This window comes from Platichthys flesus, chromosome 18 (genome assembly GCF_949316205.1).
Source record: "Platichthys flesus chromosome 18, fPlaFle2.1, whole genome shotgun sequence".
Taxonomy (NCBI): Eukaryota; Metazoa; Chordata; class Actinopteri; order Pleuronectiformes; family Pleuronectidae; genus Platichthys; species Platichthys flesus.
Window position 1 is genome coordinate 1,725,575 of NC_084962.1, and position 20,791 is coordinate 1,746,365.

The window sequence follows — 20,791 nt, forward strand, 5'->3', positions numbered from 1 at the left end:
CCCACTAGAGCACTCCGCTCCCAGAATTCAAGCCTACTTGTCGTCCCTAAATTCTCTAAAAGTAGAGTAGGAGCCAGAGCTTTTAGCCATCAAGCCCCTCGGCTGTGGAATAATCTACCACTTTCAGTTCGGGAGGCAGTCACCATCTGTTCGTTTAAAAGTAGGCTCAAAACCTTTCTTTTTGATAAAGCTTATAGTTAGAGCTAATTAGTGCGCCAGAACGTTACTTGTTCTATTTTATGACACATGACACACGGAGCTTCTCTTTCCAGCTTCTCCTTCCTCTTCTCCATCCCTATCCCCCTTCCCCGGAATCCCTTTGCTTTATCACCCGCAGATCCAGGGCCTCTGTGGCCGCACCATGGATTGCGGTTTGTGGATCGCGCACCGGGGGTCGCGGTGTTGGATCCAGTGTGGCGGATTCTGAGTCATGTGGGCTGATCGTGGTGCTGGTGGCGGACCCTGTGTCGCGTTGGCATTGGGCACGGGCGGTGGACCAGGACCGCAGTGGTGGCTTGTGATGGGTCCTCCTGGTGGGCGGCGGTGGACGGTGACTGAGGACTGAAGTGGCGTCTGGTCTGGATGGTGGATCGTGGTCTAGATGGTTGCTGAGCATGGACTGTGCTTCATCAATGCTGCTAGAGACTTTGATTATTGATGATGTTCTCCTGCACGTGGCATCTATTGCACTTCTGTCCGTCCTGGGAGAGGGATCCCTCACATGTGGCTCTCTCTGAGGTTTCTACATATTTTTACCCTGTTAAAAGGGTTTTTTTGTAGTTTTTCCTTACTCTTGCTGAGGGTTAAGGACAGAGGATGTCACACCCTGTTAAAGCCCTATGAGATGAATTGTAATTTGTGAATATGGGCTATACAAATAAATTTGATTGATATATATACATTATATACAGTATAAGATACTCAAAACCCTTTATTGTTTTGTGACTGTTTGCGTCTGCATACATTGCATTTTTCAGATCCATTTAATAAGAGGTTGACGGTTGGTCAGAGGTTTTAAACAACTATGTGTATTGCAAACATATTAAGAAAAGGCAGTGAAATATACTCATTAAAAAAAGAATGTCTAGTGTTTGTATTACGATTTTAATACAATAGCTATAAACCGATGAATGGATGAGCATGGATACTTATTCACTACTATGTTTAACTACATAATATAAGTGTTCAATGAAGGCTGCTAACTCACACAGACAAAACTTCATGCTTTCATTTTATGAGAAACAACAAACACAAACTAGCAGACTTCTAATACTTTAAAAATAAACAGGGAAGAAGCCAAAGCTTGGATGTTACACATTATTTATTCAATCAGAGATAAAACTTAAAAATGTGAAGGTTTTTAGCTCGTATAAAAATGTGCCAATTATAAAGTATGGTCGTCGACCATAAAATGTCACATCATCAAATGTGTCTTTCAGACTGTAAAAACAATAAAAGTCAAAATCATGGACACACAGTGGATCACTGAGGAAGGTTCTGATCCTGATCCTACAGAGATGACCGATTTATGGATGTTGTTCTTCCATGATTACATTTGGAGGATTTGGTCATAAGTGGGACAATTCCCTGTATAAACAAATTCAAGACATACACAAAGAAAAAAATCTGACAGACTGAAAAGAATGACAGTACTTGTCTTAATGGTTATGTTTAACAGAAAGAGACTTGTTTAATGTGTTTGGTCATTGCTCTACTGGGGATACTGATGGCATTGACAATGTTATCTTTTATGCTGCTGGGCAGGTTCCCACGCTGACAGCTCCACTGACCACGGCAGCTTTGCTCAAGCTCACTGGGCGGTTGTTGATGGTCAAGTTCCTCATGCAGCCAATGTAGGGCTTTCTGGTGGGAAGGCTCTCTGGAAGGAACAGATCTGAAATGACAGAGAGTGTCAGCAGGTACTAAAATGAAAAAGTAGAAATCAGAAGATGTTATGCTCTTTACTCACCTGGAGCTCCACCTATGAACACTGGCTTTGTAATGTCCGTGGAGCTGCCATTCAGAGGTCCCACCACATGGCTGATCTCTGAGTCCACATCCAGCTGGACAACATTGGCATCTCGGATCACTGGATATACAGAAAAGATGCAATAGCTTAGTCAAAGAGCTCCTCAGTATCTTTAATCTGTGGTACAGACTGGCTGTTTCTCTATTGAAGCCAAAGTGCTGTGACTATCTTGTTTATTTCCAGTGGTGATCACATTTTTCAGATACTTTACTCAAGAAAGGGTTGGGGTTACCAATGTCTCCCAGTAAAAATATTCAACCAAGCCAAAGTCCTGACTCAACCAGCAGGTATAAAATGCTCACATTTGCTTGTCTCTGTGCTCATTTGCAGATCTCATGTATGTGATAAGACATTTGTGAGTCCATCTGCAGATGCTGGATTCAATTTACAGACCAGCGCTGACTTGCTCTTATATGAAGAGGAATTGCAACCACAGTACAACTGTGGCTGCAAAGTAAAGAGCAAAAAGTACAATTGTTTTCTTTTGAAAAGCAGAAGAGAAGATGGAAAAATAAAAAGCAGCATAAAGGTGGCATCAAATGGAAACACGTACTTCTATATTCTTTCTGTCAAATTACTTTCTATTGTAGACGAAAATATTTCAAATGACTCCCTTCACCGAATGTTGCCTTGATGTGATGAATAGAATTATTCTGAATCAGCCACAGAATTTGAACTTGAAGGGATTTATATTATTCCACACTGGATATGATTTAATTTGCATTATTACTCTTCCAATTTTCAAAACTAATTTGATAAATTAGTTGTATGAACCCGGTAGTCACATGAATAATTAAATTAATCACAACAAAGTATCTATTAAGCAAAAAGCACAAGCAAGTGAGAGTGAAAAGCTAAGTGCCCTTAAACACTCTTTAAAGAGGCTATAGAGTTCAGTATAAGGATTCATTATTTATTATTTTTAGGGTCAAAAAGAAGATTCTCACCTATAATTCTGTGCCAGTTGCCAGAACAAAGACCTTGTTCTGGAGACACCTTTGTGGAGAACTCATGGGCTCCATCGTTCACAAGAACCTCAACCTGTAAAAAACATGAAAATTGTTTCCATGCTTTGAAAAACGATACATTGTGTGTGCAGTTTTCTGTATAACTGTGCAAATAACTTACGGCTCCTTGATGAGTGTACATGGTAATAAAGCCATCGGATGTGAACAAATGCATTAGCACCGCAGACGCAACACGGGGGCGCACCTCCATCACCAGCTCAAACTTCATCCCCAGGTTAAAAGAGTCATCTGAGAGAGAAGCAGACAGGACAAGATGAAGTGAGCTCACGGTACTGTATCCATTCTGGAACCCACCTTTTTACTGGATTAATCCGCCATGTTTCTCTGCCGTGCATGCTGCAGACATATCTTAATAAAATAGCTTTTATCATGTGATGTCTATTGCTTTCGTTATCTCTTAGTAATGTTGATATTTGGTTTATATTTTTATTATATTTATTATATTTTTTTGTAAAGCACATTGATACTTATGTTAAAAAGTAATTATTATTAGTATTAACAATATTATTATGTTAAATTACTTACTTAAATTCCAAAGCCACAGCTCCAGTCCTAAGTTCCTCACAGCTTTACCTCGCCACCCCCCATCCTCAACCAAACTGACACTTAGAAAATGTACGATTTGAGAGTAGTATTCAATTCCTTTCAGATTGGAGCTTGAGGATTACCAAACTCCAATCTGAGCTTGGTAATCCTGGGCCGACTAGACACTGAGCCGACTAGACACTGACCGACTAGACACTGACCTAGCACAATGTATCCTCCTTCCTCTGAGAAGTATGTTCCTGCCTCAGAGAGTCCGTCAAAGCAAGGAGTGACACCAAACGTCTCTGTCACAGAGGGCCGCCACCCTCCATCCAGCTGAAGGTTCTTCAAACAGCCGGTGAAGCTGTATGCAGAGTTTCTCTAAAGAGAAGTGCAAGGAAACTTATATCATATGTAGAAACAAAGAGAATATAGGGCAGTATAGAAATTAAAGTGAGATCATAAGCAACTAGCAGGGTACTCAGAAAGCTAACTCCCTATTGCCATGTTAAATAAAAATCTTGGATTTGTCAATTTATATGGACCCACTAAAAATGTAATGGGTTGCCCTTCCATGAGATTAATGGAAATAGTTTAGTAGTTTTTGCTTAATCATTCTAACAAACAAACAAACAGATAAACTGTAATGAAAACATAACCCCTTTTGTTGTCGTAACTAGAGAGCACATATCATCGCCAAGGTTAACACCCTACCTTGTCATGTTAAAGAGATCTGCTGTTTTTTTTTATTCAGTGTTAATCTGTCAGTTGAAAGAAAAACGTCTTCATCCATCTTTAAAAATCAGGATGGTAATTCTAGGGGAAAGTGTAGCAGTGGTGATTTCCTCATGTCAGTTTGAAAAGCGGAGTTACTATATTGTGTGTTTTCCAGCAGATGCCAAAGGGGCTCTTAATAACAGATATTTGATATAATGTTCATGTGATTCAAGTGATCCCTGCTGCGTCTGTTTTAAATTTTAAAACTTTAAACCCAATCAGCTTTTACCCATACCTGAACATTCTTCAAAGCTCTCCCAGGAGGAACTCCTCCGAAATAGAGGGGACTGTTGACATGCCAGGAGATGTTGCTTTCCTGTACTCTGTCCTCCAGGACTGTGAGCCCATCAATTATTAAACGCCCCACACTCCCATCACGGATAAAAATAACCTTCAGTGGGAGAAAAGAGAAGGTCGTCACTGCTTATCTTGCCACATAACTAAACAAGCACTTGCACAACCACAGATTCATTACTGTCATGGAATACCTTCATACACTTACATTGTGCCATGCACCATCATTGTATTTCTCCTCACTCTTGATTTTGACTCTCTGCACTGCTGCATTGAAGGTATATACCAGCTTCCCTTGGGCCAAGAAGAGAGCCATGAAATTGTCCTCTTGGACATCAGATACATAAAAGATGAGCCCAAAGGATGAGTAAGTCTTCAGGGACAAGGAGAAGTGGGACCTGGTAGGTGAAAGGTGCATTTAGTCATGCGTGTAGACATACAGATATCCTTGAAAGACTCTTAGTCTTATAGGTCTGCTACATGTACCTCTCTGAAAAGGAGTCTGGGAGATCTGTGAAGTGCTGTCTGCTGTTGGCGATGCCACCGTAGTGGAAGGCTTGGTGAGACGCTCTGGGACTTGAGGGGAGGTAGCAGGGCTCAATTTTCAGCTCAGATGGCTCCTGGTCATCACTCTTCAGTTCCATCAGGCCTAGAGGGAGGCTGGACTTATCCCTGGTAACCTTTAAGAGTTTACTAAATGTCAGCATGGCGCAAATATTTACAACCAAACGAAAAGCATACATCCTCAAAAAGCAAATCTTAATGGAAGGCAATCTTTCATTTATACCTTCTGCGACTGGCCATGTATTGCCCTGGAGATGTTTTCCCTCTGCCTTGACAGCAGAGCAGCAGGGGGGCGCTGGACTGGACAGTCCTGCAGGGAGGTCTGCACCTTCTCTGTGTACCGCTGGAAGTCCTCTGGCTCAATGTCCCGGTCTTGTCTACAGAAACACAGACAGAAGGAGTGTGAGTGCATGAGTACAAGAGTGCAATGTACAAGTTATAGATATTCTCAGTATGCTATCATGTCTTCATTGAATCAGACCATGTTCGCCTTAACCTATTTTATTTGAGAGTGACATCCTCAGAACATAAGCAGCGACTAGATTTAAATATTCCCTGTTACAGACTGGAGGGATATGAAGGGGGCAGTTTGCCTATTATAAAGAGAAGAATAAATATGTTCCTTCCAATCATACTCTCAGCTGTAGTGATTTACCTGTTGATGTAGGCATAACTGATGCAGCCTGTGAAGTTCTTGAAGCTGCTGCTTGGAGACCCTCCGTAGTAGAAGGTCTTTACAGCAGAGCCTGATGAGGGTCTTGTGGCTGATGATGGACGGTTCTTCTCCTGCTTGTCTTTGTCATCCACCAACAGAGAATACCTAAAGTTCACAGTTATACCAGTCAACCAATTATCGGTTCTGATCCAAATTTTCTAATGGCTTGCTTTAGTCTACACACCAAGGCTAGAGACCTTGCAAAGGGATCACAGCTACCCATCAACATGTTGACATTCTGACAACTGAGGAGTCAGTAACCGTTATTACATTATTGTATGGTTACACAATACTCATGGGTTGCACCACATCCATTGTTAATGTAATTGTGATCTAACCTACACACTGGTAGGGTTGGAATGAAACTAGAAGCAATGTACCTGATTAACAAGATCTGAAAGTGTCTATGATCACGTGAAAGCTTGTCATTAAAATACCCTGTAGTTAAGCAATCCAGCAATTCGATTAATATGAGAATTGCCATGCCACAAAAATGACATAAACAATAATATAAATGAAACATTGACGGGACAACACAAGAAAAATAAACCAATAGTACTGGAAAATGAATAAAAGTCTGATGACTTAACTTCATATAGTAATGTGGAAATACGATGCAAATGGGGGCTGAACAACTGCTGATGGATTCTGCAGCTGCTCAGTCAAACACTTACTTCTGATTGTTCACTGAGGCCACTAAGAAGTGTGTCCTTCCGTCACTGTATTGTTTCTTGTGGGATTTTACTCTTGTGCCTCTGGTGTTCATCACCACTGCTCCGTTCTCCAGGGAGATGCTGAACTCATCAGACTGTAGAAGGAGAAAATAAAAGTAGTCATAATTTAGATACTATGGAACATATTTGTCATTCAGCAGCACAAGAAGGTCTTAAAAAGAAAAAGTCCTGTTCTCCATCACAGCATTCTTAGACCAATAGAAACCATCCAAAAATGAAATTGTCCTCAACTAACAGATTCACAATACAAACATGGACTTGTGTGTACCCCTTCACTGTGGTAGAACAGGAGTCCGCTGGGCTGAAGTGTTCTGAAGTTGAGTCCTCCCTCAAAGCTGTCACAGGGTGAAATCTTTCCTGTGGATCCCAGGTAGCTCTCTCCAGTGAAATAGGCTTTATGAGACATCTATCATGATACAAAACACATGTAACTTTCATCACCCAAAAGCTTTCACTTACCATGCAGCCTAAAGATAGGATTTGACAAACTCAAAACAAAGCTGTAGGGCACCTATTTTCTCTCACCCTGACAGTGAAAGCTAGTGTGGGTGCAGATGTGTGTCGATCTATGAGGTACTGACTCAAGAGGGACATAAACAGTGCATCATCAGTGACAAAGTGAGAAGGAGATGTGAAGGAGCACTTACAAAGGACTCCTCTGGGCAGCCACTGCTGATGCCAATGGTTCCAGGCTCCTCGAGCAGGTTGAAGTCTTTTTTCTGGAACTGGAAACCTTTCACACAGCCTTTAAGGCCAACTACAGCCGACAGCTCTGGTCTGGGATGATATGCACACAGTATGTTCACCAATAAGTGGAGAATCTCTATGATGCTCAAAACAAGACGTCAATATGCAGGACATAAAAGTGACAATGTCTGCCTGTTCCTGAGTTATGACTTTAACTGTAGTTACTGCTTTGCGGTTGTTTGGCTCCACCAACCAGGAAAGTTGTAGGAGTTATTGCAAAAATGTCTGCACGTGAGGTATATGAAATAATAAACAATAGAGAGAAAGTGTTTTGGGAGACCATTATGATGTCACAGTGATGTTCACCTTTTAGCTTTTAAGGTCCTATTGGACCTTTGTCATGACAAAAAACTTGTTTTGTGAGGTCATTGAGACGTCCACTTTTTTGCCAAAATGTAATCAGTTCATCCTTGAGACAAAATCAAACTTTGGGCCAAATCTGACCATTTCTCAGATATTATGTTCAAGAGAAAGGGAGGAAGTCTGTGCAGTACGAAGAAGTACGGAGAAACTGAAACTCTATTCACAACTGTAGATGGAGGCATAACTAGAGTTAATGAAGACCAAAACAGAGCTACAGGGAGAGTAATGACTGATGTAGAAACATGAATTATCTTCAGACTTTCAGAAATAAAATCAGTTTCTCTCTAATGCCATTTTATTTTTGCTCACCTGGATTTGAGGATGCTTGATGGAGCCCCACCGATGTATATATCCTTGAAGGGCAGTGTGGTTTTTGGATTCTCCAACGATTTAACATGGCTTTTGTCCACGAGCAAGATCACCTTCTTTGACTGATGGTAGATTACTGACAACTGTGCACAAACACCAACAGTTACAGCAAAACATAACTCATGCATGTTCAGCCAACTAAATTACAAATGTAAAATGTACCTCATGGTATCGTGCGTCATTTATTTGCAGTTTTGGTAAATTATCCTCCAAAACCCTTGGTCCATTGGTGAAGCTGAAGTCATACATTAGTCGCAGAAAGCCATTCTTCATTTCCAAAAGGAAGTATTTGTCCTGCAAAAAGTAGAAAATAAATGCATAATAATTTATTGCAGTGTATAATTAAACGTGTTTCTACTCAAACCATTATAGTACGTGAAAGAAATGTTATATAATACCACACAAATTGCTGTATAGGGCGAATCCCTGTCTTAAAACACATTTCAAGATGTCAGAGTCTTAAAGGGGGACTACAGTCTTTGGACTTACCTCATTGACCATAAGGAAAAGGACGCCATTGTTTGCAACTGTTCGCACTGCAATATCAAATCTCGTAACAACACCAAATTTGCCCCTCCTCTCAATATTGTTGATCAGAGCGTAGCCTGTTCCATCAAATAGATAGCTGGCGATGCGACTCTGTGAGAATGCCAACTTGTACCTAAGAGAAAAAACGAGAAATGTGATGGAAATGTGATCCACCAAAGAACAATACCAAAGTCACAAATGAAATAATACATCTCAAAAGCACAACAAACTGTAGCCAAATTATCCTGCTGATTGTAATGTGATCATTTGTACGGATTGACAAGCATGAGCCACAGGCAGATATTCTTTAGTCTGCTCTGTGGATTGTCTTTTGAGAGAATGGAGAATGTGGACTTAATCCAGACATGCAGATGTGTACCTGGGGCATGGTGATGATGTCACCTCATCCTTTTTTTGAGTCTTCTTGAAATTGTACAAACTGATCACATCATTGTTGAGCGAGGCCAACTCGATGCAGCCCACAAAAGGAGCGAGACTCAGAGGAGGAGGAAGCTAGGTGGAAAACAATTACAACAACACAGTCACATGTAAAAAGAACCTAATGGATAAATAAATATTTATTTGTATTAAGGGCATTTTTTTAATATATTACCTTGACATCTGGTGGGACACCACCAACAAAGAACACTATATCCTTGGGCTCAATGTCGAACATTGAGTCTGTGCCTGGAGCTTCGCCTTTCTGGATGAACTTCTGCTCGTCTGTGGAGCTCTGACTGGGGACGGTCAGAAAGACTTTTCCATGTCTGCCTAGTCTTCAGGCAGAAATCACAAAGATGCAAAGGTAACAAAAGTAATTTTAACACTAAGAGACACACACATTTGTCAACCAAAATTAATTTGTTGAACACTTAAAAGTTATTGCTTAAAAAAACATTACAGTGCTACTAGTGGCCAGTAAATCACAGGGTTTCTAAAAGTAGTTTATCTTAATTATACATTTGTTGGTTTGCAGTAACAGTTTTAAATTTCAGCTTCACTCAGATTAAACAAGGGAATCTGACATGTAAGTAAAATCATTTGTAAGGGCCAATAGATCTGTTTGTACAAGTGCTTACTGCACATAGTGGATGTTTCAATTGCCCATTTACAATACCTCTCTACTTTGATGTAGTTGAAGACTGCAGGCCATTGGCTGACAGGCTTTGAACTCAGCGGGATCTCAACATCTTCACCCCCGAGGTTGTACACGTACACCAGGTTGTCGTTCTTGATAGCCAGACCCATGTAGTCTTTCTTACCCTGAGGGAATAATCACCAGAAAACAACAGAGTGAGTTTTCCCAACATGGCCTTTTTTTAGTTTACAACAGTGGTGGCTGGTTATTATGACACACCTCATCTTATATCCTGAGACAAAAAAGCCTGTATAAACATGTTTAACATAATTTAATCATATAACAATAATAATTTAGTCGTACAATACTCCCAGTAGACCAAAAGTGCCTGTGAGCATGCAATATAAGTTGTATTACATTTTTATTTGGTTAATTTCCTTCTAAAAACATATAGACATACAGATTCAGCAGCCGGCAAGTGATGAGGACGCGTAAACTCTGTTTCTCATAACAAGAGGTTTGAGAACCAGAGACAACTAACTGGATGTGGAAGAAGTAATAACTTGTATTGCTTCCCCTGCTTGCTGTTTTAAAGTGTCGGCACAGAGTAACTGTGACGGGGTGTAAGACCCAAAACATCCCTCTGAAAAATGCAAACGGTATGAGAGTTGCCAGAGTCATTTAGACAACACAATGAGGCAACATTTTTGCTGCAGGCTTTGCATTGCACAGCAGCTCTATGAAGCCCTGCCCCCCTCCCCCTATAACTTATCACCACTGCTTTTTCTCCAGGTTAACCTTGGTCTTCCCCGAAATGCAGTCAACTCAGAAAAGCTGTAGACCAACACCATTGCATGTAGTACAGTTCAGTGGCAGTAACATCGCCAAGGTAAAATGGTGCATAACACAGAGGCCTCACATTGTGTAGCTGCTCTCTTTCTGTGCCCCCCCCGGTGGGCGGGCTAACGGTATTTATGTAAATGAACTCTAACTTTGAAGCTACTCACATGCAGCATTGTCACAGGCGTCTCTTGGAGACCTTTTGAATGGGGCAACTGTGCATTTTCAAAGGCTGTTATTCCTGCTCCCACGAACACAACAAACTATTCATATCCACAAGCTGCTCCCTGCATCTCATCATTGACCTCAGCCACTGTGTGCAGGCCTGTAAAGTCTTAGCAACGGCTGTGGGTCACATACCCAGCCACTACATTAAGCAGTTGGTAGTTAAGCAGTTGGCAAAATAACATCAAGTACATGCAGTTTACTTGCTGTTGCTTAGCATTCTTCCTGTTAAGCATTGTTAATTCACTAAGGAACAACTAATTCTATCCTCACATGTCTGTCTCCCAGGTAAAGGATGAAACGGTCCTCAATGGGATCCTTGTCAGGGTCCACTCTCATGAACAAGCTGATTGTTGTCACTGTCTTCAGTTCTTCCACATTACTGGGAGGGTGGACCTCCACCGAGGACTGGCCGTTGAACTTCATGGACACTTGGACCTGGGATTGAAATCAAACCACAGAGACCAGTAACTTACGGTGAGCTCAATACTGGGTGAGACGTTGTTTCGTCATTGAAATTGAGTGAATTGCATCGCTGTTAGCATCTTGCTATGATTAACAGGCCTGTATTTTAATGGGGTTGATGATTGTTTAGGAAAAAAAGAAAACAGATATCAACATGAGGTGAACAGTAAAATTAAGCATGTGTCTCCTAGTTCTACTGCACTTTAACCATGTTTACAGTCAACTGACTTTCTTGGCCACGCTCCTGGCCTGGGCTATGAGCTCTCTGATCCTCATGATATTGGTGGTCACGTTGTTGACAGGCTTCTTCTCCTCAACCACCCTCAGTTTGTTCAGCAGCTCGGGAACGAGCACGTTCAGGGTCTCCACTGCAAAACAGTTCAACAGAAAGAGAGGTCTTAGGAATGATGCTAATACTAAGAGACCATCAGTGCAGTAGATTGAATGGTTAGCAGGGTTGACATGATGAATGGTTTAATACTAATTGCCTGCTGATAATCATTGCAGCATTCAAGATACATGTGTGTTGGCCTGAGTCTGATACCTGTTTCTCCAGCAGAGGAAACGGCCTCTTCATAAGCAGATGCAGAGTATTCATTGTTTCTCATGTTTTTGGCCCATTCCTCAACCTTGCTGCTTATGGGCGTGATGGTTTGAAGGACCTCTGCTGAGTGGTTGAGTGACCCCTCGGCCACCTCTAGGGTGAACTCCAGCCGCTGTGGTGTTCCGTCTGGAAATGGATGCAGAGGATGAAAGAGCGTACATTCTGAAATAGTATTACAGGGTTTTCGACATGTAGTTGATGATGAAAAGTGGGTTATCATTCAACTGTGCAGAACTCAGACTGTGTCAGCTGGTTACTTTCTCCCACTGGCAAGCTACTTTTTAAAACAGGACACACAGTTAATACAATTAACTTTAAAACAACCAAGGTAATATTTTTACCTCTCTGAATTCCACCGATATCTTGCACTATGTCTGCAAGCTTCTTGGCGTTCTTATCCATGGTCTCTTTGGTCTCCTCAATGTATTTTAGCTTGTCAATCACCTCAGTTTCAACCTCTGTCAAAGAAAACAAATTGTAAATGACATCCAATTGGGACTTCGACTATAATTATATCTGTAAATAAAGCATACCATACCAGATTGTTCTGAGTGTAATGACACAGATTCCTTGAAAACATTGTCGCTCTGTGTTACAAGGAGTCCGAGCTGAGTGTTGATCCCTGCGACAACCTTAAACACAGAACACACAAGGTGAAACCTTGTATTGTATCAGTTTTAAATTATAGCAGATTGATGTTGCATTGCTCTGCAATTTAACCTACGTCTTCAGCTCTTTGTGATAAGTTGAAGGTGGTGAGTGAGGTGATATTTGCATCGTCAATGTATTTCACAATGTTGTTGTAGACGTTGGCAGCACTTATGGCTCTCTGTACAAAGCCGTTGGCATCGCTCGCTCTCAGATCCCTGGATGAGATAGGGGGGTAATCATTTACCATCTTATTCCATGAGTCTACATTGCACCAGGACATCACATAAAACATGCATTAATTGAATCTGAGAAAATTATTACAATGAATCAAATGTCTTCCTTTAAGTGGGCTGCTCGTAGTAACAGCCCCACAGATAATCATCATTCCAACTGTGACGATTTGAGTGTTTTTTCGTCTTTGCTCAATACTCCTATTAACCTGGTTTCCAGCGGCAAATACTTGACTGCTAATGTTGCCCTGTGACCTCTGCATGTGGGAGTATGTAATATGTTTACTTGCTCATTATGCATTACAAACTGATGACGTTATGTCATTTTGTAGACATTTTGTAGACATTTTGTAGACATTTGACCTCTAACAGAACCATAAGCCGAATTGATAATAACAAAATTAATGATTGCAATTTCCATGAAGCTACTTCTGTTTAGTATTGTTGTTGTTGGCTCACTGGCTCAAAACTAAACTGCTATTTCACAATATGGATTGCAATTGCATTATTTATTTTGTCTTTATTGTTGCAAAAAAATAACACGCAATGTGTCCTACTAACAAATACTGTGCTTTGTGAAACCAAAGCTTGACATCTTTCTTCTGTATGTCATAGAGCTTTGTTAGTGAAGTTTATTTTGAATCTTACATATATTCTTACATATGCCATCTGCAGAAATACACACTAGTGCACCACAGGTTTATTAATGTGCTGCTGCTCCCTTCAAATACTCTGATTCTCCTGTTTGGCTACTATTTTTTATAAACTAAAGTGGGCACCTGATCCATTTCCAGAAGTTAAAGTACACAATATTTCATTCTTCATTTCATTAGATCTTAACTAGGAATCAGTCGGCTAAATGCTCAGTGATGAAAACAGGATGAACATTTTGCTGATGTGCATGTGCTTGATAATGTGTATGAAAGTATGTCTTACTCCTCCAGTTCATTGGCCTGTTCCTCCAGCTTCTTGGCTTGATCGTCTGCCCTCTGAACCAGATCTCTGTCAGCCAGAGAGAGATTCTGCGTCTTCTCTTTCAGCATTTGGCTGGCGCCATCGATCGCTGCATGGTACTCAGTCACATTCTGTACAGACAAATGAACACACGCATTTAACTGACTTGCGACAGTAATCAGTCATCTCTGCACAGGCGTTGTTCTCACAAGTATCATCATTTATTTTGTGATTACCTAAACTCATGAAAACACACACACACACACACACACACACACACACACACACACACACACACACACACACACACACACACACACACACACACACTTAAAGTTTACATAGTTACTGCTGGATGCTTGTAATTTCCAACAGAGAACTGCTGAAGGACACTGCTGATTCAATCACGACAATCCATAAACTGCCTCCAAATCATATTGACCAGCTTTAGAATCTGGCATAGGCTGAATCCCAGGAGTTAATTAATCCAATGCAAGGCCTGAGATAACCCTAACCCTTATGGGTTCAGGTAAACACAGTCCTCACAGTGATGTAGGCCTCACCTGCACCATAGCATCCACCTCAGCCACAGTCCTTTCCGTGTCAGCGATGGTAACTCTGGCTGCTTCCAGTGTGTCATTGACAGAAGTGTGGTCCTCTGTCAGCAGCAGCTGCTTCGCCTGGTGGCACAGGGAGATAATCCTTAAATACAGTTTGTGGTGTCAGTAGTTATATGCTCGAACCCTTCATCCTTCTACCCATTTCTGTGAAAAGTGCTGGTTGCATGTCAGAGTCATAGTGACAACCTAAGTCGGGGTAGTCATTCATACACATACAGCCTCATTTAATCTTTGAGATCAGGATCTACTTTGTGATCTTTAAAAGAGTACAGCTATAGAACCAGAATCACATGAGCCACATTATTTTTACCTCCGCCAAAGAGGTTGTGTATTCATGGCCGTTTGTGTGTCTTTTAGCAGGATTACACAAAAACTGAAGAATAGATTTTTTTGAAACTTGAGAACCTGTTAACTGTGGATTGGATAAGGGTCTCAGGAGAGATCTCAGAATATCAGAAATCACGCAAGAGGTGATATCTAATACTGTGTGCAATTGGTGCGGCTCTAGATAATGAGCTGGATGTATCTGTTTTCAATTCATGTATGTGAAATATGGTGGTGCAAAGAAGAAGGTGTGTGATCTAGTTTACTCATGGTTATGTATTTTGTGCTATGCTCAAATAAGGCTTCTTGACTCCACTAAACAAATAGATATTGGACTTCAAGTTTAAACATCACACCTGCTTATTTTCTGCACAGGCAACAATCCAGTAATGCCACAATGCCAGGAGACAAAAACAGATATTGAACATATTAAGATCTGATCCTATATAGACTTTAATATGTTTTAATATATTGTTAAATAGTGATGACTTCTTGAATTCTTTGTTTGGACTTTCAGTTGTTTGACTCCTCAAGTTTATTTCCTTTTTTATTTTGAGGCCACTTCCCTTGTGTGCCATTTACTTGGTTGGTCTGTTGTTGTATGTTATCGATCCATATTTGTATCAGCATCTTTGCATTCTTCACCACTGGAATATTGTACTCTGGTCATAATTGTAGGTTAACTGAATGCAACTACACCAGAGTCATATTCTTAGCTGATTCTGATTTCCAACATGTCTTTGTCCTGCAGTTAGAATTGTCTGCACCTGTCCTAAAGAGTGGACCTGTGCTTAGTTATCCTTTGTGTCCCAGTTCACTGTGTCAGTTCTTTGTGATGCTTAACATCTTAAAGTTCAAATCACACAAAACACAATGATCAATTCACATACTGTACAGGAAGTGGATTAACATTTGTGGTATTTGGATGTTTGCGATTGAAGTTGACACTACCCACACCGCATGACTAAATATGGCACAATGCTGAGATGGTGTGATTGGCTTAGGTAACTCAGCAGTGAGCAAACTGGGGCTGCAACTGGTGTCAACCAGTTTGTGCTGAAGAGCCCCAGATTAGGAGACGCTCTGGGTTTTGTTAGTGCAGCATTCATGGCATTGAATGGGAGACCTGATCATGGAGATCCCCATTACTGATAACATGTGAACACACACACACACGCGCACACACACACACACACACACACACACACACACACACACACACACACACACACACACACACACACACACACACACACACACACACACACACACACACACACACAGACACAGCTGTGGCTGTTCAGTGCAGCAGACCCACAATGTCAACTAGGGCATGGTTACAACTTCCTGGATCCAAATTCCAACCACTTGATTTTACACAGTTGAAATTCAACAAATCCATGATGATGACATCTCAATACACCATATAAACTAAACAACTGATACTATTGTTCTTGTAATTTTTTTATTTAAACCCCTGTATACTTACATCACTGCCAAACACTGTGCAAGGCAGCTGCAAGCTGTCTAGATGTTTTATTATGTTCCCTGTCCAGAAGGCAGACAATGATTTCTACATCCCACTGCACTGTGAACATAAACTTACTTGAACTCTCAGATACTGCAGTTCACTATGAGCTTCAAATTAGATTTGCTACTTATTTATTAATCCATAGATTGATATTAATCCATATTTATATGAAGGTTTTACATAATTTGTAGTAATTTTGGTCAAATTTCATCAGCAATAACATGTCGGTCCAATATTCCATCTCTTTTACCTCTGGTTTGGTTTGGATGAAAAGTCAGTTTTGATGCTTCTGGCTTCTGATATATGCACAAAGGGGATATGATGCTATTGATGAACAAACAAATATGGCTCCCAGCATGGTTTTCAAAAGGCATTTATTGGATTTCCAGTGAGAGGCACTTCAACCAGAATTTAGGGATAAAGTTAAACTTTAAAACAGTATGTATCTCTGGATGAATTAAGCAATAAGGGAAATCTTCCTACCAAGTTGTATGTAAATATCACAAAAATCTGCATATACGCATCTCTATCCCCCTGTCAACCATATATACAGTAAACTCTTTGCTGGGCGGTTTAAATGCATGACTACGTTTTGAGTTACTCTCCAAAAGTTGGCAGAAGAGAAACTGATTGCGTTTCAGATGAATATTACTGCCTTGAAGTTCATGTGCAAGCTCTGGATATTGTCATGGGAAAAAAAATTGCACTGCAGCATTTCTCATCCCCCACTGTGGGCCTCCTCCTAATGTAACTCCCACAGATGGTTTAGTGTTTCCGTTCTGAACCATATAGAATATGCTCCTCTGACTTGCCTGGCAAACTACAGCCAGATCTCCCTCACACAGCATTTAGCACCAGACTAAGGTCCTCTCCTTCCAAATTAATTTATAGTGACAAACAGAATGCGAGGGGAACGCTCACCTCGCTCCTCTGGAATTTGAGGACGTTGGCTTTGTTCATGTCCTCCGTGTCCTGCACGTTGCCGGCTGCCTTCTGGAGAGAGGTCTGAGCGTCCAATAGCTTGGTGGAGAAGCGGGACAGGATCTCCCTGACAGGGGAGAGTCGGCCTTCTGTGATCATCAGCTTCTTCTCCAACTGACGGATACGCCTCAGCACTGACAACACAATCAGATACACATTACCTATTGTCACTTGTCTAACACTTGAGTGACTTGCTACTATAGGATCTCAGGCCACAATGGGCAGCCCTGTTATACTGTTGCTGAAGGAAAATCGAGATGAGCTTGTAATTTAAATATGTCTGGTCCCTCTCTAGGTGTGCATTGAAGAATAGAAGTATTGCATTGATTGCAATACATTTTTTAGCAGGCTTTCATGGATTGGAGGTGAGGCAATGCCTGTTGTACATCAGATGAAGCTCAGTGTGTCAGAACTTTGGTTTATTAATAATAATAATAATGGTCCAATAAACATCTTTTATATTTTTTTATAGTTCTTAAAAGCAAGTGCATTCTAAAGCACTAACATAAAGCCAACATTTCATTTACATATTAAAACATAATGTTCTCCGTTCCGACATGAAATTATATCTGTCCATGCTAACACACTTGAAAACAAGTATCACATGATTGTTCACTCTGACTGATCATATGCATAGCGTTTTAAACAGGAAGTGCTTTGTCTACCCTGCAGAAGAAGAGTGATGGATATTCCTGGACTGACAACGAAGTAAAACTGCAGCAAGAACGATGGATTTAAAAACTTACAACTTACAAGATGATGGCTTGCCGACTAAGCATTTCCACAATGGACAATTCATGCTGAACATCAGTATGTTAACATTTTTATTCTAAGAATGTTTGCATTCTGATGGTAGCATTTAGCACAATCTACAAAGCTGCAATCGTTCACTTAGTATTGTTGGTGTTCATAGTGGTCTGTTAAGGCTCAGTTGGTCTCTTCTGCTGAAAAATGTATATTATGCTTGGATGTTTTTGGAATTTGTTAATATTAAAACTAAAGAAAAACACAGTAGCTGGTCAGAAATGTATTCTTTTTTGGGGCTTAAAGATAACACACATTTCTCTAATCAACACCCTGAGGAGAATTACTAACATCACCAAAGATGTTTATGTTAAAAAAACATCAGTTTTCTTACTTTATAACAATTCTTGTATACTGTTATCATGTCATTTACCATAATTCTTTTGGATTCATTGATCAATTTGATTATTGGTTGAAAGTCACCAATTGCTGTTCAGCACACAGTTACTGAACATGTGGGGACTTTTAACATGAGGTTACAGTTCTTCTAACTGTTGCCTAACCTTCAATTTCCATACAATGGTCAAAAGTGAATTAGTTGCATTCAATGTCAGGAGTGCCATGCAATATCATTAAGGGTAAGAACATGTAATGTTGTATACTGTATGTGTATGTTTCTTCTTTCTCTCTTCTCCTCTCATGTTTCTTGTCTGTACTCACAGTCATGGGCCTCAGTCGACTCGTCGGTGGCAACAGGCTCTCGTGGGGACAGGTCCAGTTTCCTCATCCTGGTCAACATTACCTGGGCCTTGTCTGTGTTGCGTCTGACCACCTCTGGGTCCACATCCTGCTGAACACTGTAATGCTCCCAGTCTTGGATCATCTCTGCACACACACACGCAAAACCATTAACATACACGGACACAGTAATTACAGCGTGCAACTTGCACCCATTTTGTGCATTAGGTAGTCAAAAGTGTGAGTCAGCCAAAATGTAGGTACCTTCAATGCGAATGTTGAGGTCAGTGAGGTTTGTACTGAGCTGGTCAGCCAGGGTTAGGGTCTCTAGCGTTTCATTATCAAGCCTCTTCCACAAAGTCGTCACCACACGCTCCTGAAAAACAAAACAACACATACTAATCAATGCCCGCTGGTAGCTTTAATCAGTGGCTAAATCAGTGGCTTTTAAAGACAGCACTATGACTCCTGAGTGTCTTGTAAATTAAGTCAGATATAACTCTACTTTATATATTGTAAACAAAATCCACCTACTATAATTTATTAATAGTCTGTATAAAGTATAGCAACGTAGGAACAGCTGCTGCACTGATATATTGGCTTGAACTTCTAAAGTCTTCCGGGGACTTTCAAATGCTAAGTATACATGAAGTGAATGAATGACTTTGATTCTGACCGATTCTCCCAGCTGTTTGATTTCTAACACCACAGCGTCTGTGGCCTCCTCCAGCTCCCCAGTCTGCGCCTTCATTGCAGATGACTTGTTTCTCCAGCCTTGAAACTGAGCCTGGAAATCATCATATTACATATCATGATCATTAATGAGCTCAACGCTGCATAAACATTCAAAGCAAAAAGACAACACAAACCAATGCCATGCCATGTTTCCCTGATCTAGACAGCATCACCATATGTCTACTCACGTTATGGTTTTTAAATTTAAACACTTTGACTCCAACTCCATATTAAGATAGTAGATGTTGAAAATGTTATGATCTTGTGAAGTTAACACATGAGAAAACTGTGGTCTGACAAATCAGGAATGAGCAACATTGTCATGAACTTGTTCAACAGAATAATTATACTAGACGTTATAGCTTTAGCTGCAAGCTATTTTACTTCTAATTATCTAACAAGCTGATTTTTAAGTGCTGGGCAGGTAGCAGCTGCATTCTGCTGATGAGAGTGAGATGACCAAGACAGTAAACATGTTGGTCATAACATCAAAATAACGAGCTATGAGCAGCTAAAAGCAATTAAAAAGTGTTGTGGAGCATTGGAGCTAAAACAAAGCACACCCATCCATTGTTCATATCAAAATACGGAATTAAGCAGCTTTAACTCTTCTATTTAAGCGTTGTACCTGCAATCGATGTGCTGTGTAGTTGTAGAATTTGAGCCTGTCGTTAGCAGCAGCTCCAGTGGAGATGTTCAACACTCCAACCTTCAGCTGATCCAGTGTCTTATTTGACACACGTAAGTCCCCGATCAGATGCCAAATGCACTCATCACATTCTGAAAACCCAAGAAGAAACGTGAGTTTTGGGATGTTTCAAACAGTTTGAGGCAGAAAAAACAAACCAGGTTTTGTTTTTCCTTTTTTTATATTCTATATTTCAGCTATTGTTGAGAACTCAACTTACTGATGTTGCACAGGTTCACTGTTGCAGCCTCTGACAGGCACTCTCCCGTGTGCATATCACAGTGTCCGCTCTCACAGTCGCACTCTATGTAAAACAGATGCAGAAGCATTTCATCATAAAGTGTTGGACAGAACGTTCTACACATTTCTTTAAATTCTCGACCAGCTGGAAATGGTTGAGTGGCGTCATCAAATATACTGTATATGAGACCACATATATGCGGCATCTTGGCTTCAGTCCTGCACATCTGTCTCGTGGCGTCTCTTTGTGAGGGTCTGTTTTAGCAGCTGTTTGTTTACGGCCACAGGGTCACAGCTCTCAGCAGACGCTTCTCTGACATCATGTGTACTACTGTGGTAGTGGGTGTGGGAATGTGAACCCTTACTGCAGCTTTTTTGCTTTTTTCACTGGGAAAGTGGTAACTGCACTGATTGTTTTCGACAAGTGATCTGGGTGCCTAAGAGAAAAAGACATGCTGTAGGACAGTCAG

At 40.8% G+C, this 20,791-nt stretch overlaps 1 protein-coding gene across 1 annotated transcript in view; it reads right to left on the minus strand.

Moving 5' to 3' along the window:
• Positions 1–1,303: 1,303 nt before the first annotated feature.
• lama4 (laminin, alpha 4) overlaps positions 1,304–20,791 on the minus strand; it is a 28,273-nt gene continuing 8,785 nt past the window's right edge. The window contains exons 8-40 of the mRNA XM_062411437.1: positions 20,302–20,385; positions 20,022–20,173; positions 19,335–19,445; positions 18,923–19,034; positions 18,641–18,805; positions 17,117–17,310; positions 14,284–14,400; positions 13,703–13,851; positions 12,610–12,751; positions 12,424–12,517; positions 12,227–12,343; positions 11,826–12,011; positions 11,510–11,649; positions 11,090–11,254; positions 9,791–9,936; positions 9,287–9,449; positions 9,053–9,186; positions 8,635–8,806; positions 8,308–8,439; positions 8,086–8,228; positions 7,314–7,443; positions 6,935–7,072; positions 6,607–6,740; positions 5,873–6,037; positions 5,441–5,594; positions 5,140–5,333; positions 4,862–5,051; positions 4,595–4,750; positions 3,804–3,963; positions 3,158–3,285; positions 2,977–3,070; positions 1,970–2,089; positions 1,304–1,894 (exon numbers count right to left, since the gene is read on the minus strand). Coding sequence (XP_062267421.1) covers positions 1,749–1,894; positions 1,970–2,089; positions 2,977–3,070; positions 3,158–3,285; positions 3,804–3,963; positions 4,595–4,750; positions 4,862–5,051; positions 5,140–5,333; positions 5,441–5,594; positions 5,873–6,037; positions 6,607–6,740; positions 6,935–7,072; positions 7,314–7,443; positions 8,086–8,228; positions 8,308–8,439; positions 8,635–8,806; positions 9,053–9,186; positions 9,287–9,449; positions 9,791–9,936; positions 11,090–11,254; positions 11,510–11,649; positions 11,826–12,011; positions 12,227–12,343; positions 12,424–12,517; positions 12,610–12,751; positions 13,703–13,851; positions 14,284–14,400; positions 17,117–17,310; positions 18,641–18,805; positions 18,923–19,034; positions 19,335–19,445; positions 20,022–20,173; positions 20,302–20,385 — 4,727 coding nt within the window. The 3' untranslated portion in view covers positions 1,304–1,748. The remainder of the gene's footprint in view (positions 1,895–1,969; positions 2,090–2,976; positions 3,071–3,157; positions 3,286–3,803; positions 3,964–4,594; positions 4,751–4,861; positions 5,052–5,139; positions 5,334–5,440; positions 5,595–5,872; positions 6,038–6,606; positions 6,741–6,934; positions 7,073–7,313; positions 7,444–8,085; positions 8,229–8,307; positions 8,440–8,634; positions 8,807–9,052; positions 9,187–9,286; positions 9,450–9,790; positions 9,937–11,089; positions 11,255–11,509; positions 11,650–11,825; positions 12,012–12,226; positions 12,344–12,423; positions 12,518–12,609; positions 12,752–13,702; positions 13,852–14,283; positions 14,401–17,116; positions 17,311–18,640; positions 18,806–18,922; positions 19,035–19,334; positions 19,446–20,021; positions 20,174–20,301; positions 20,386–20,791) is intronic.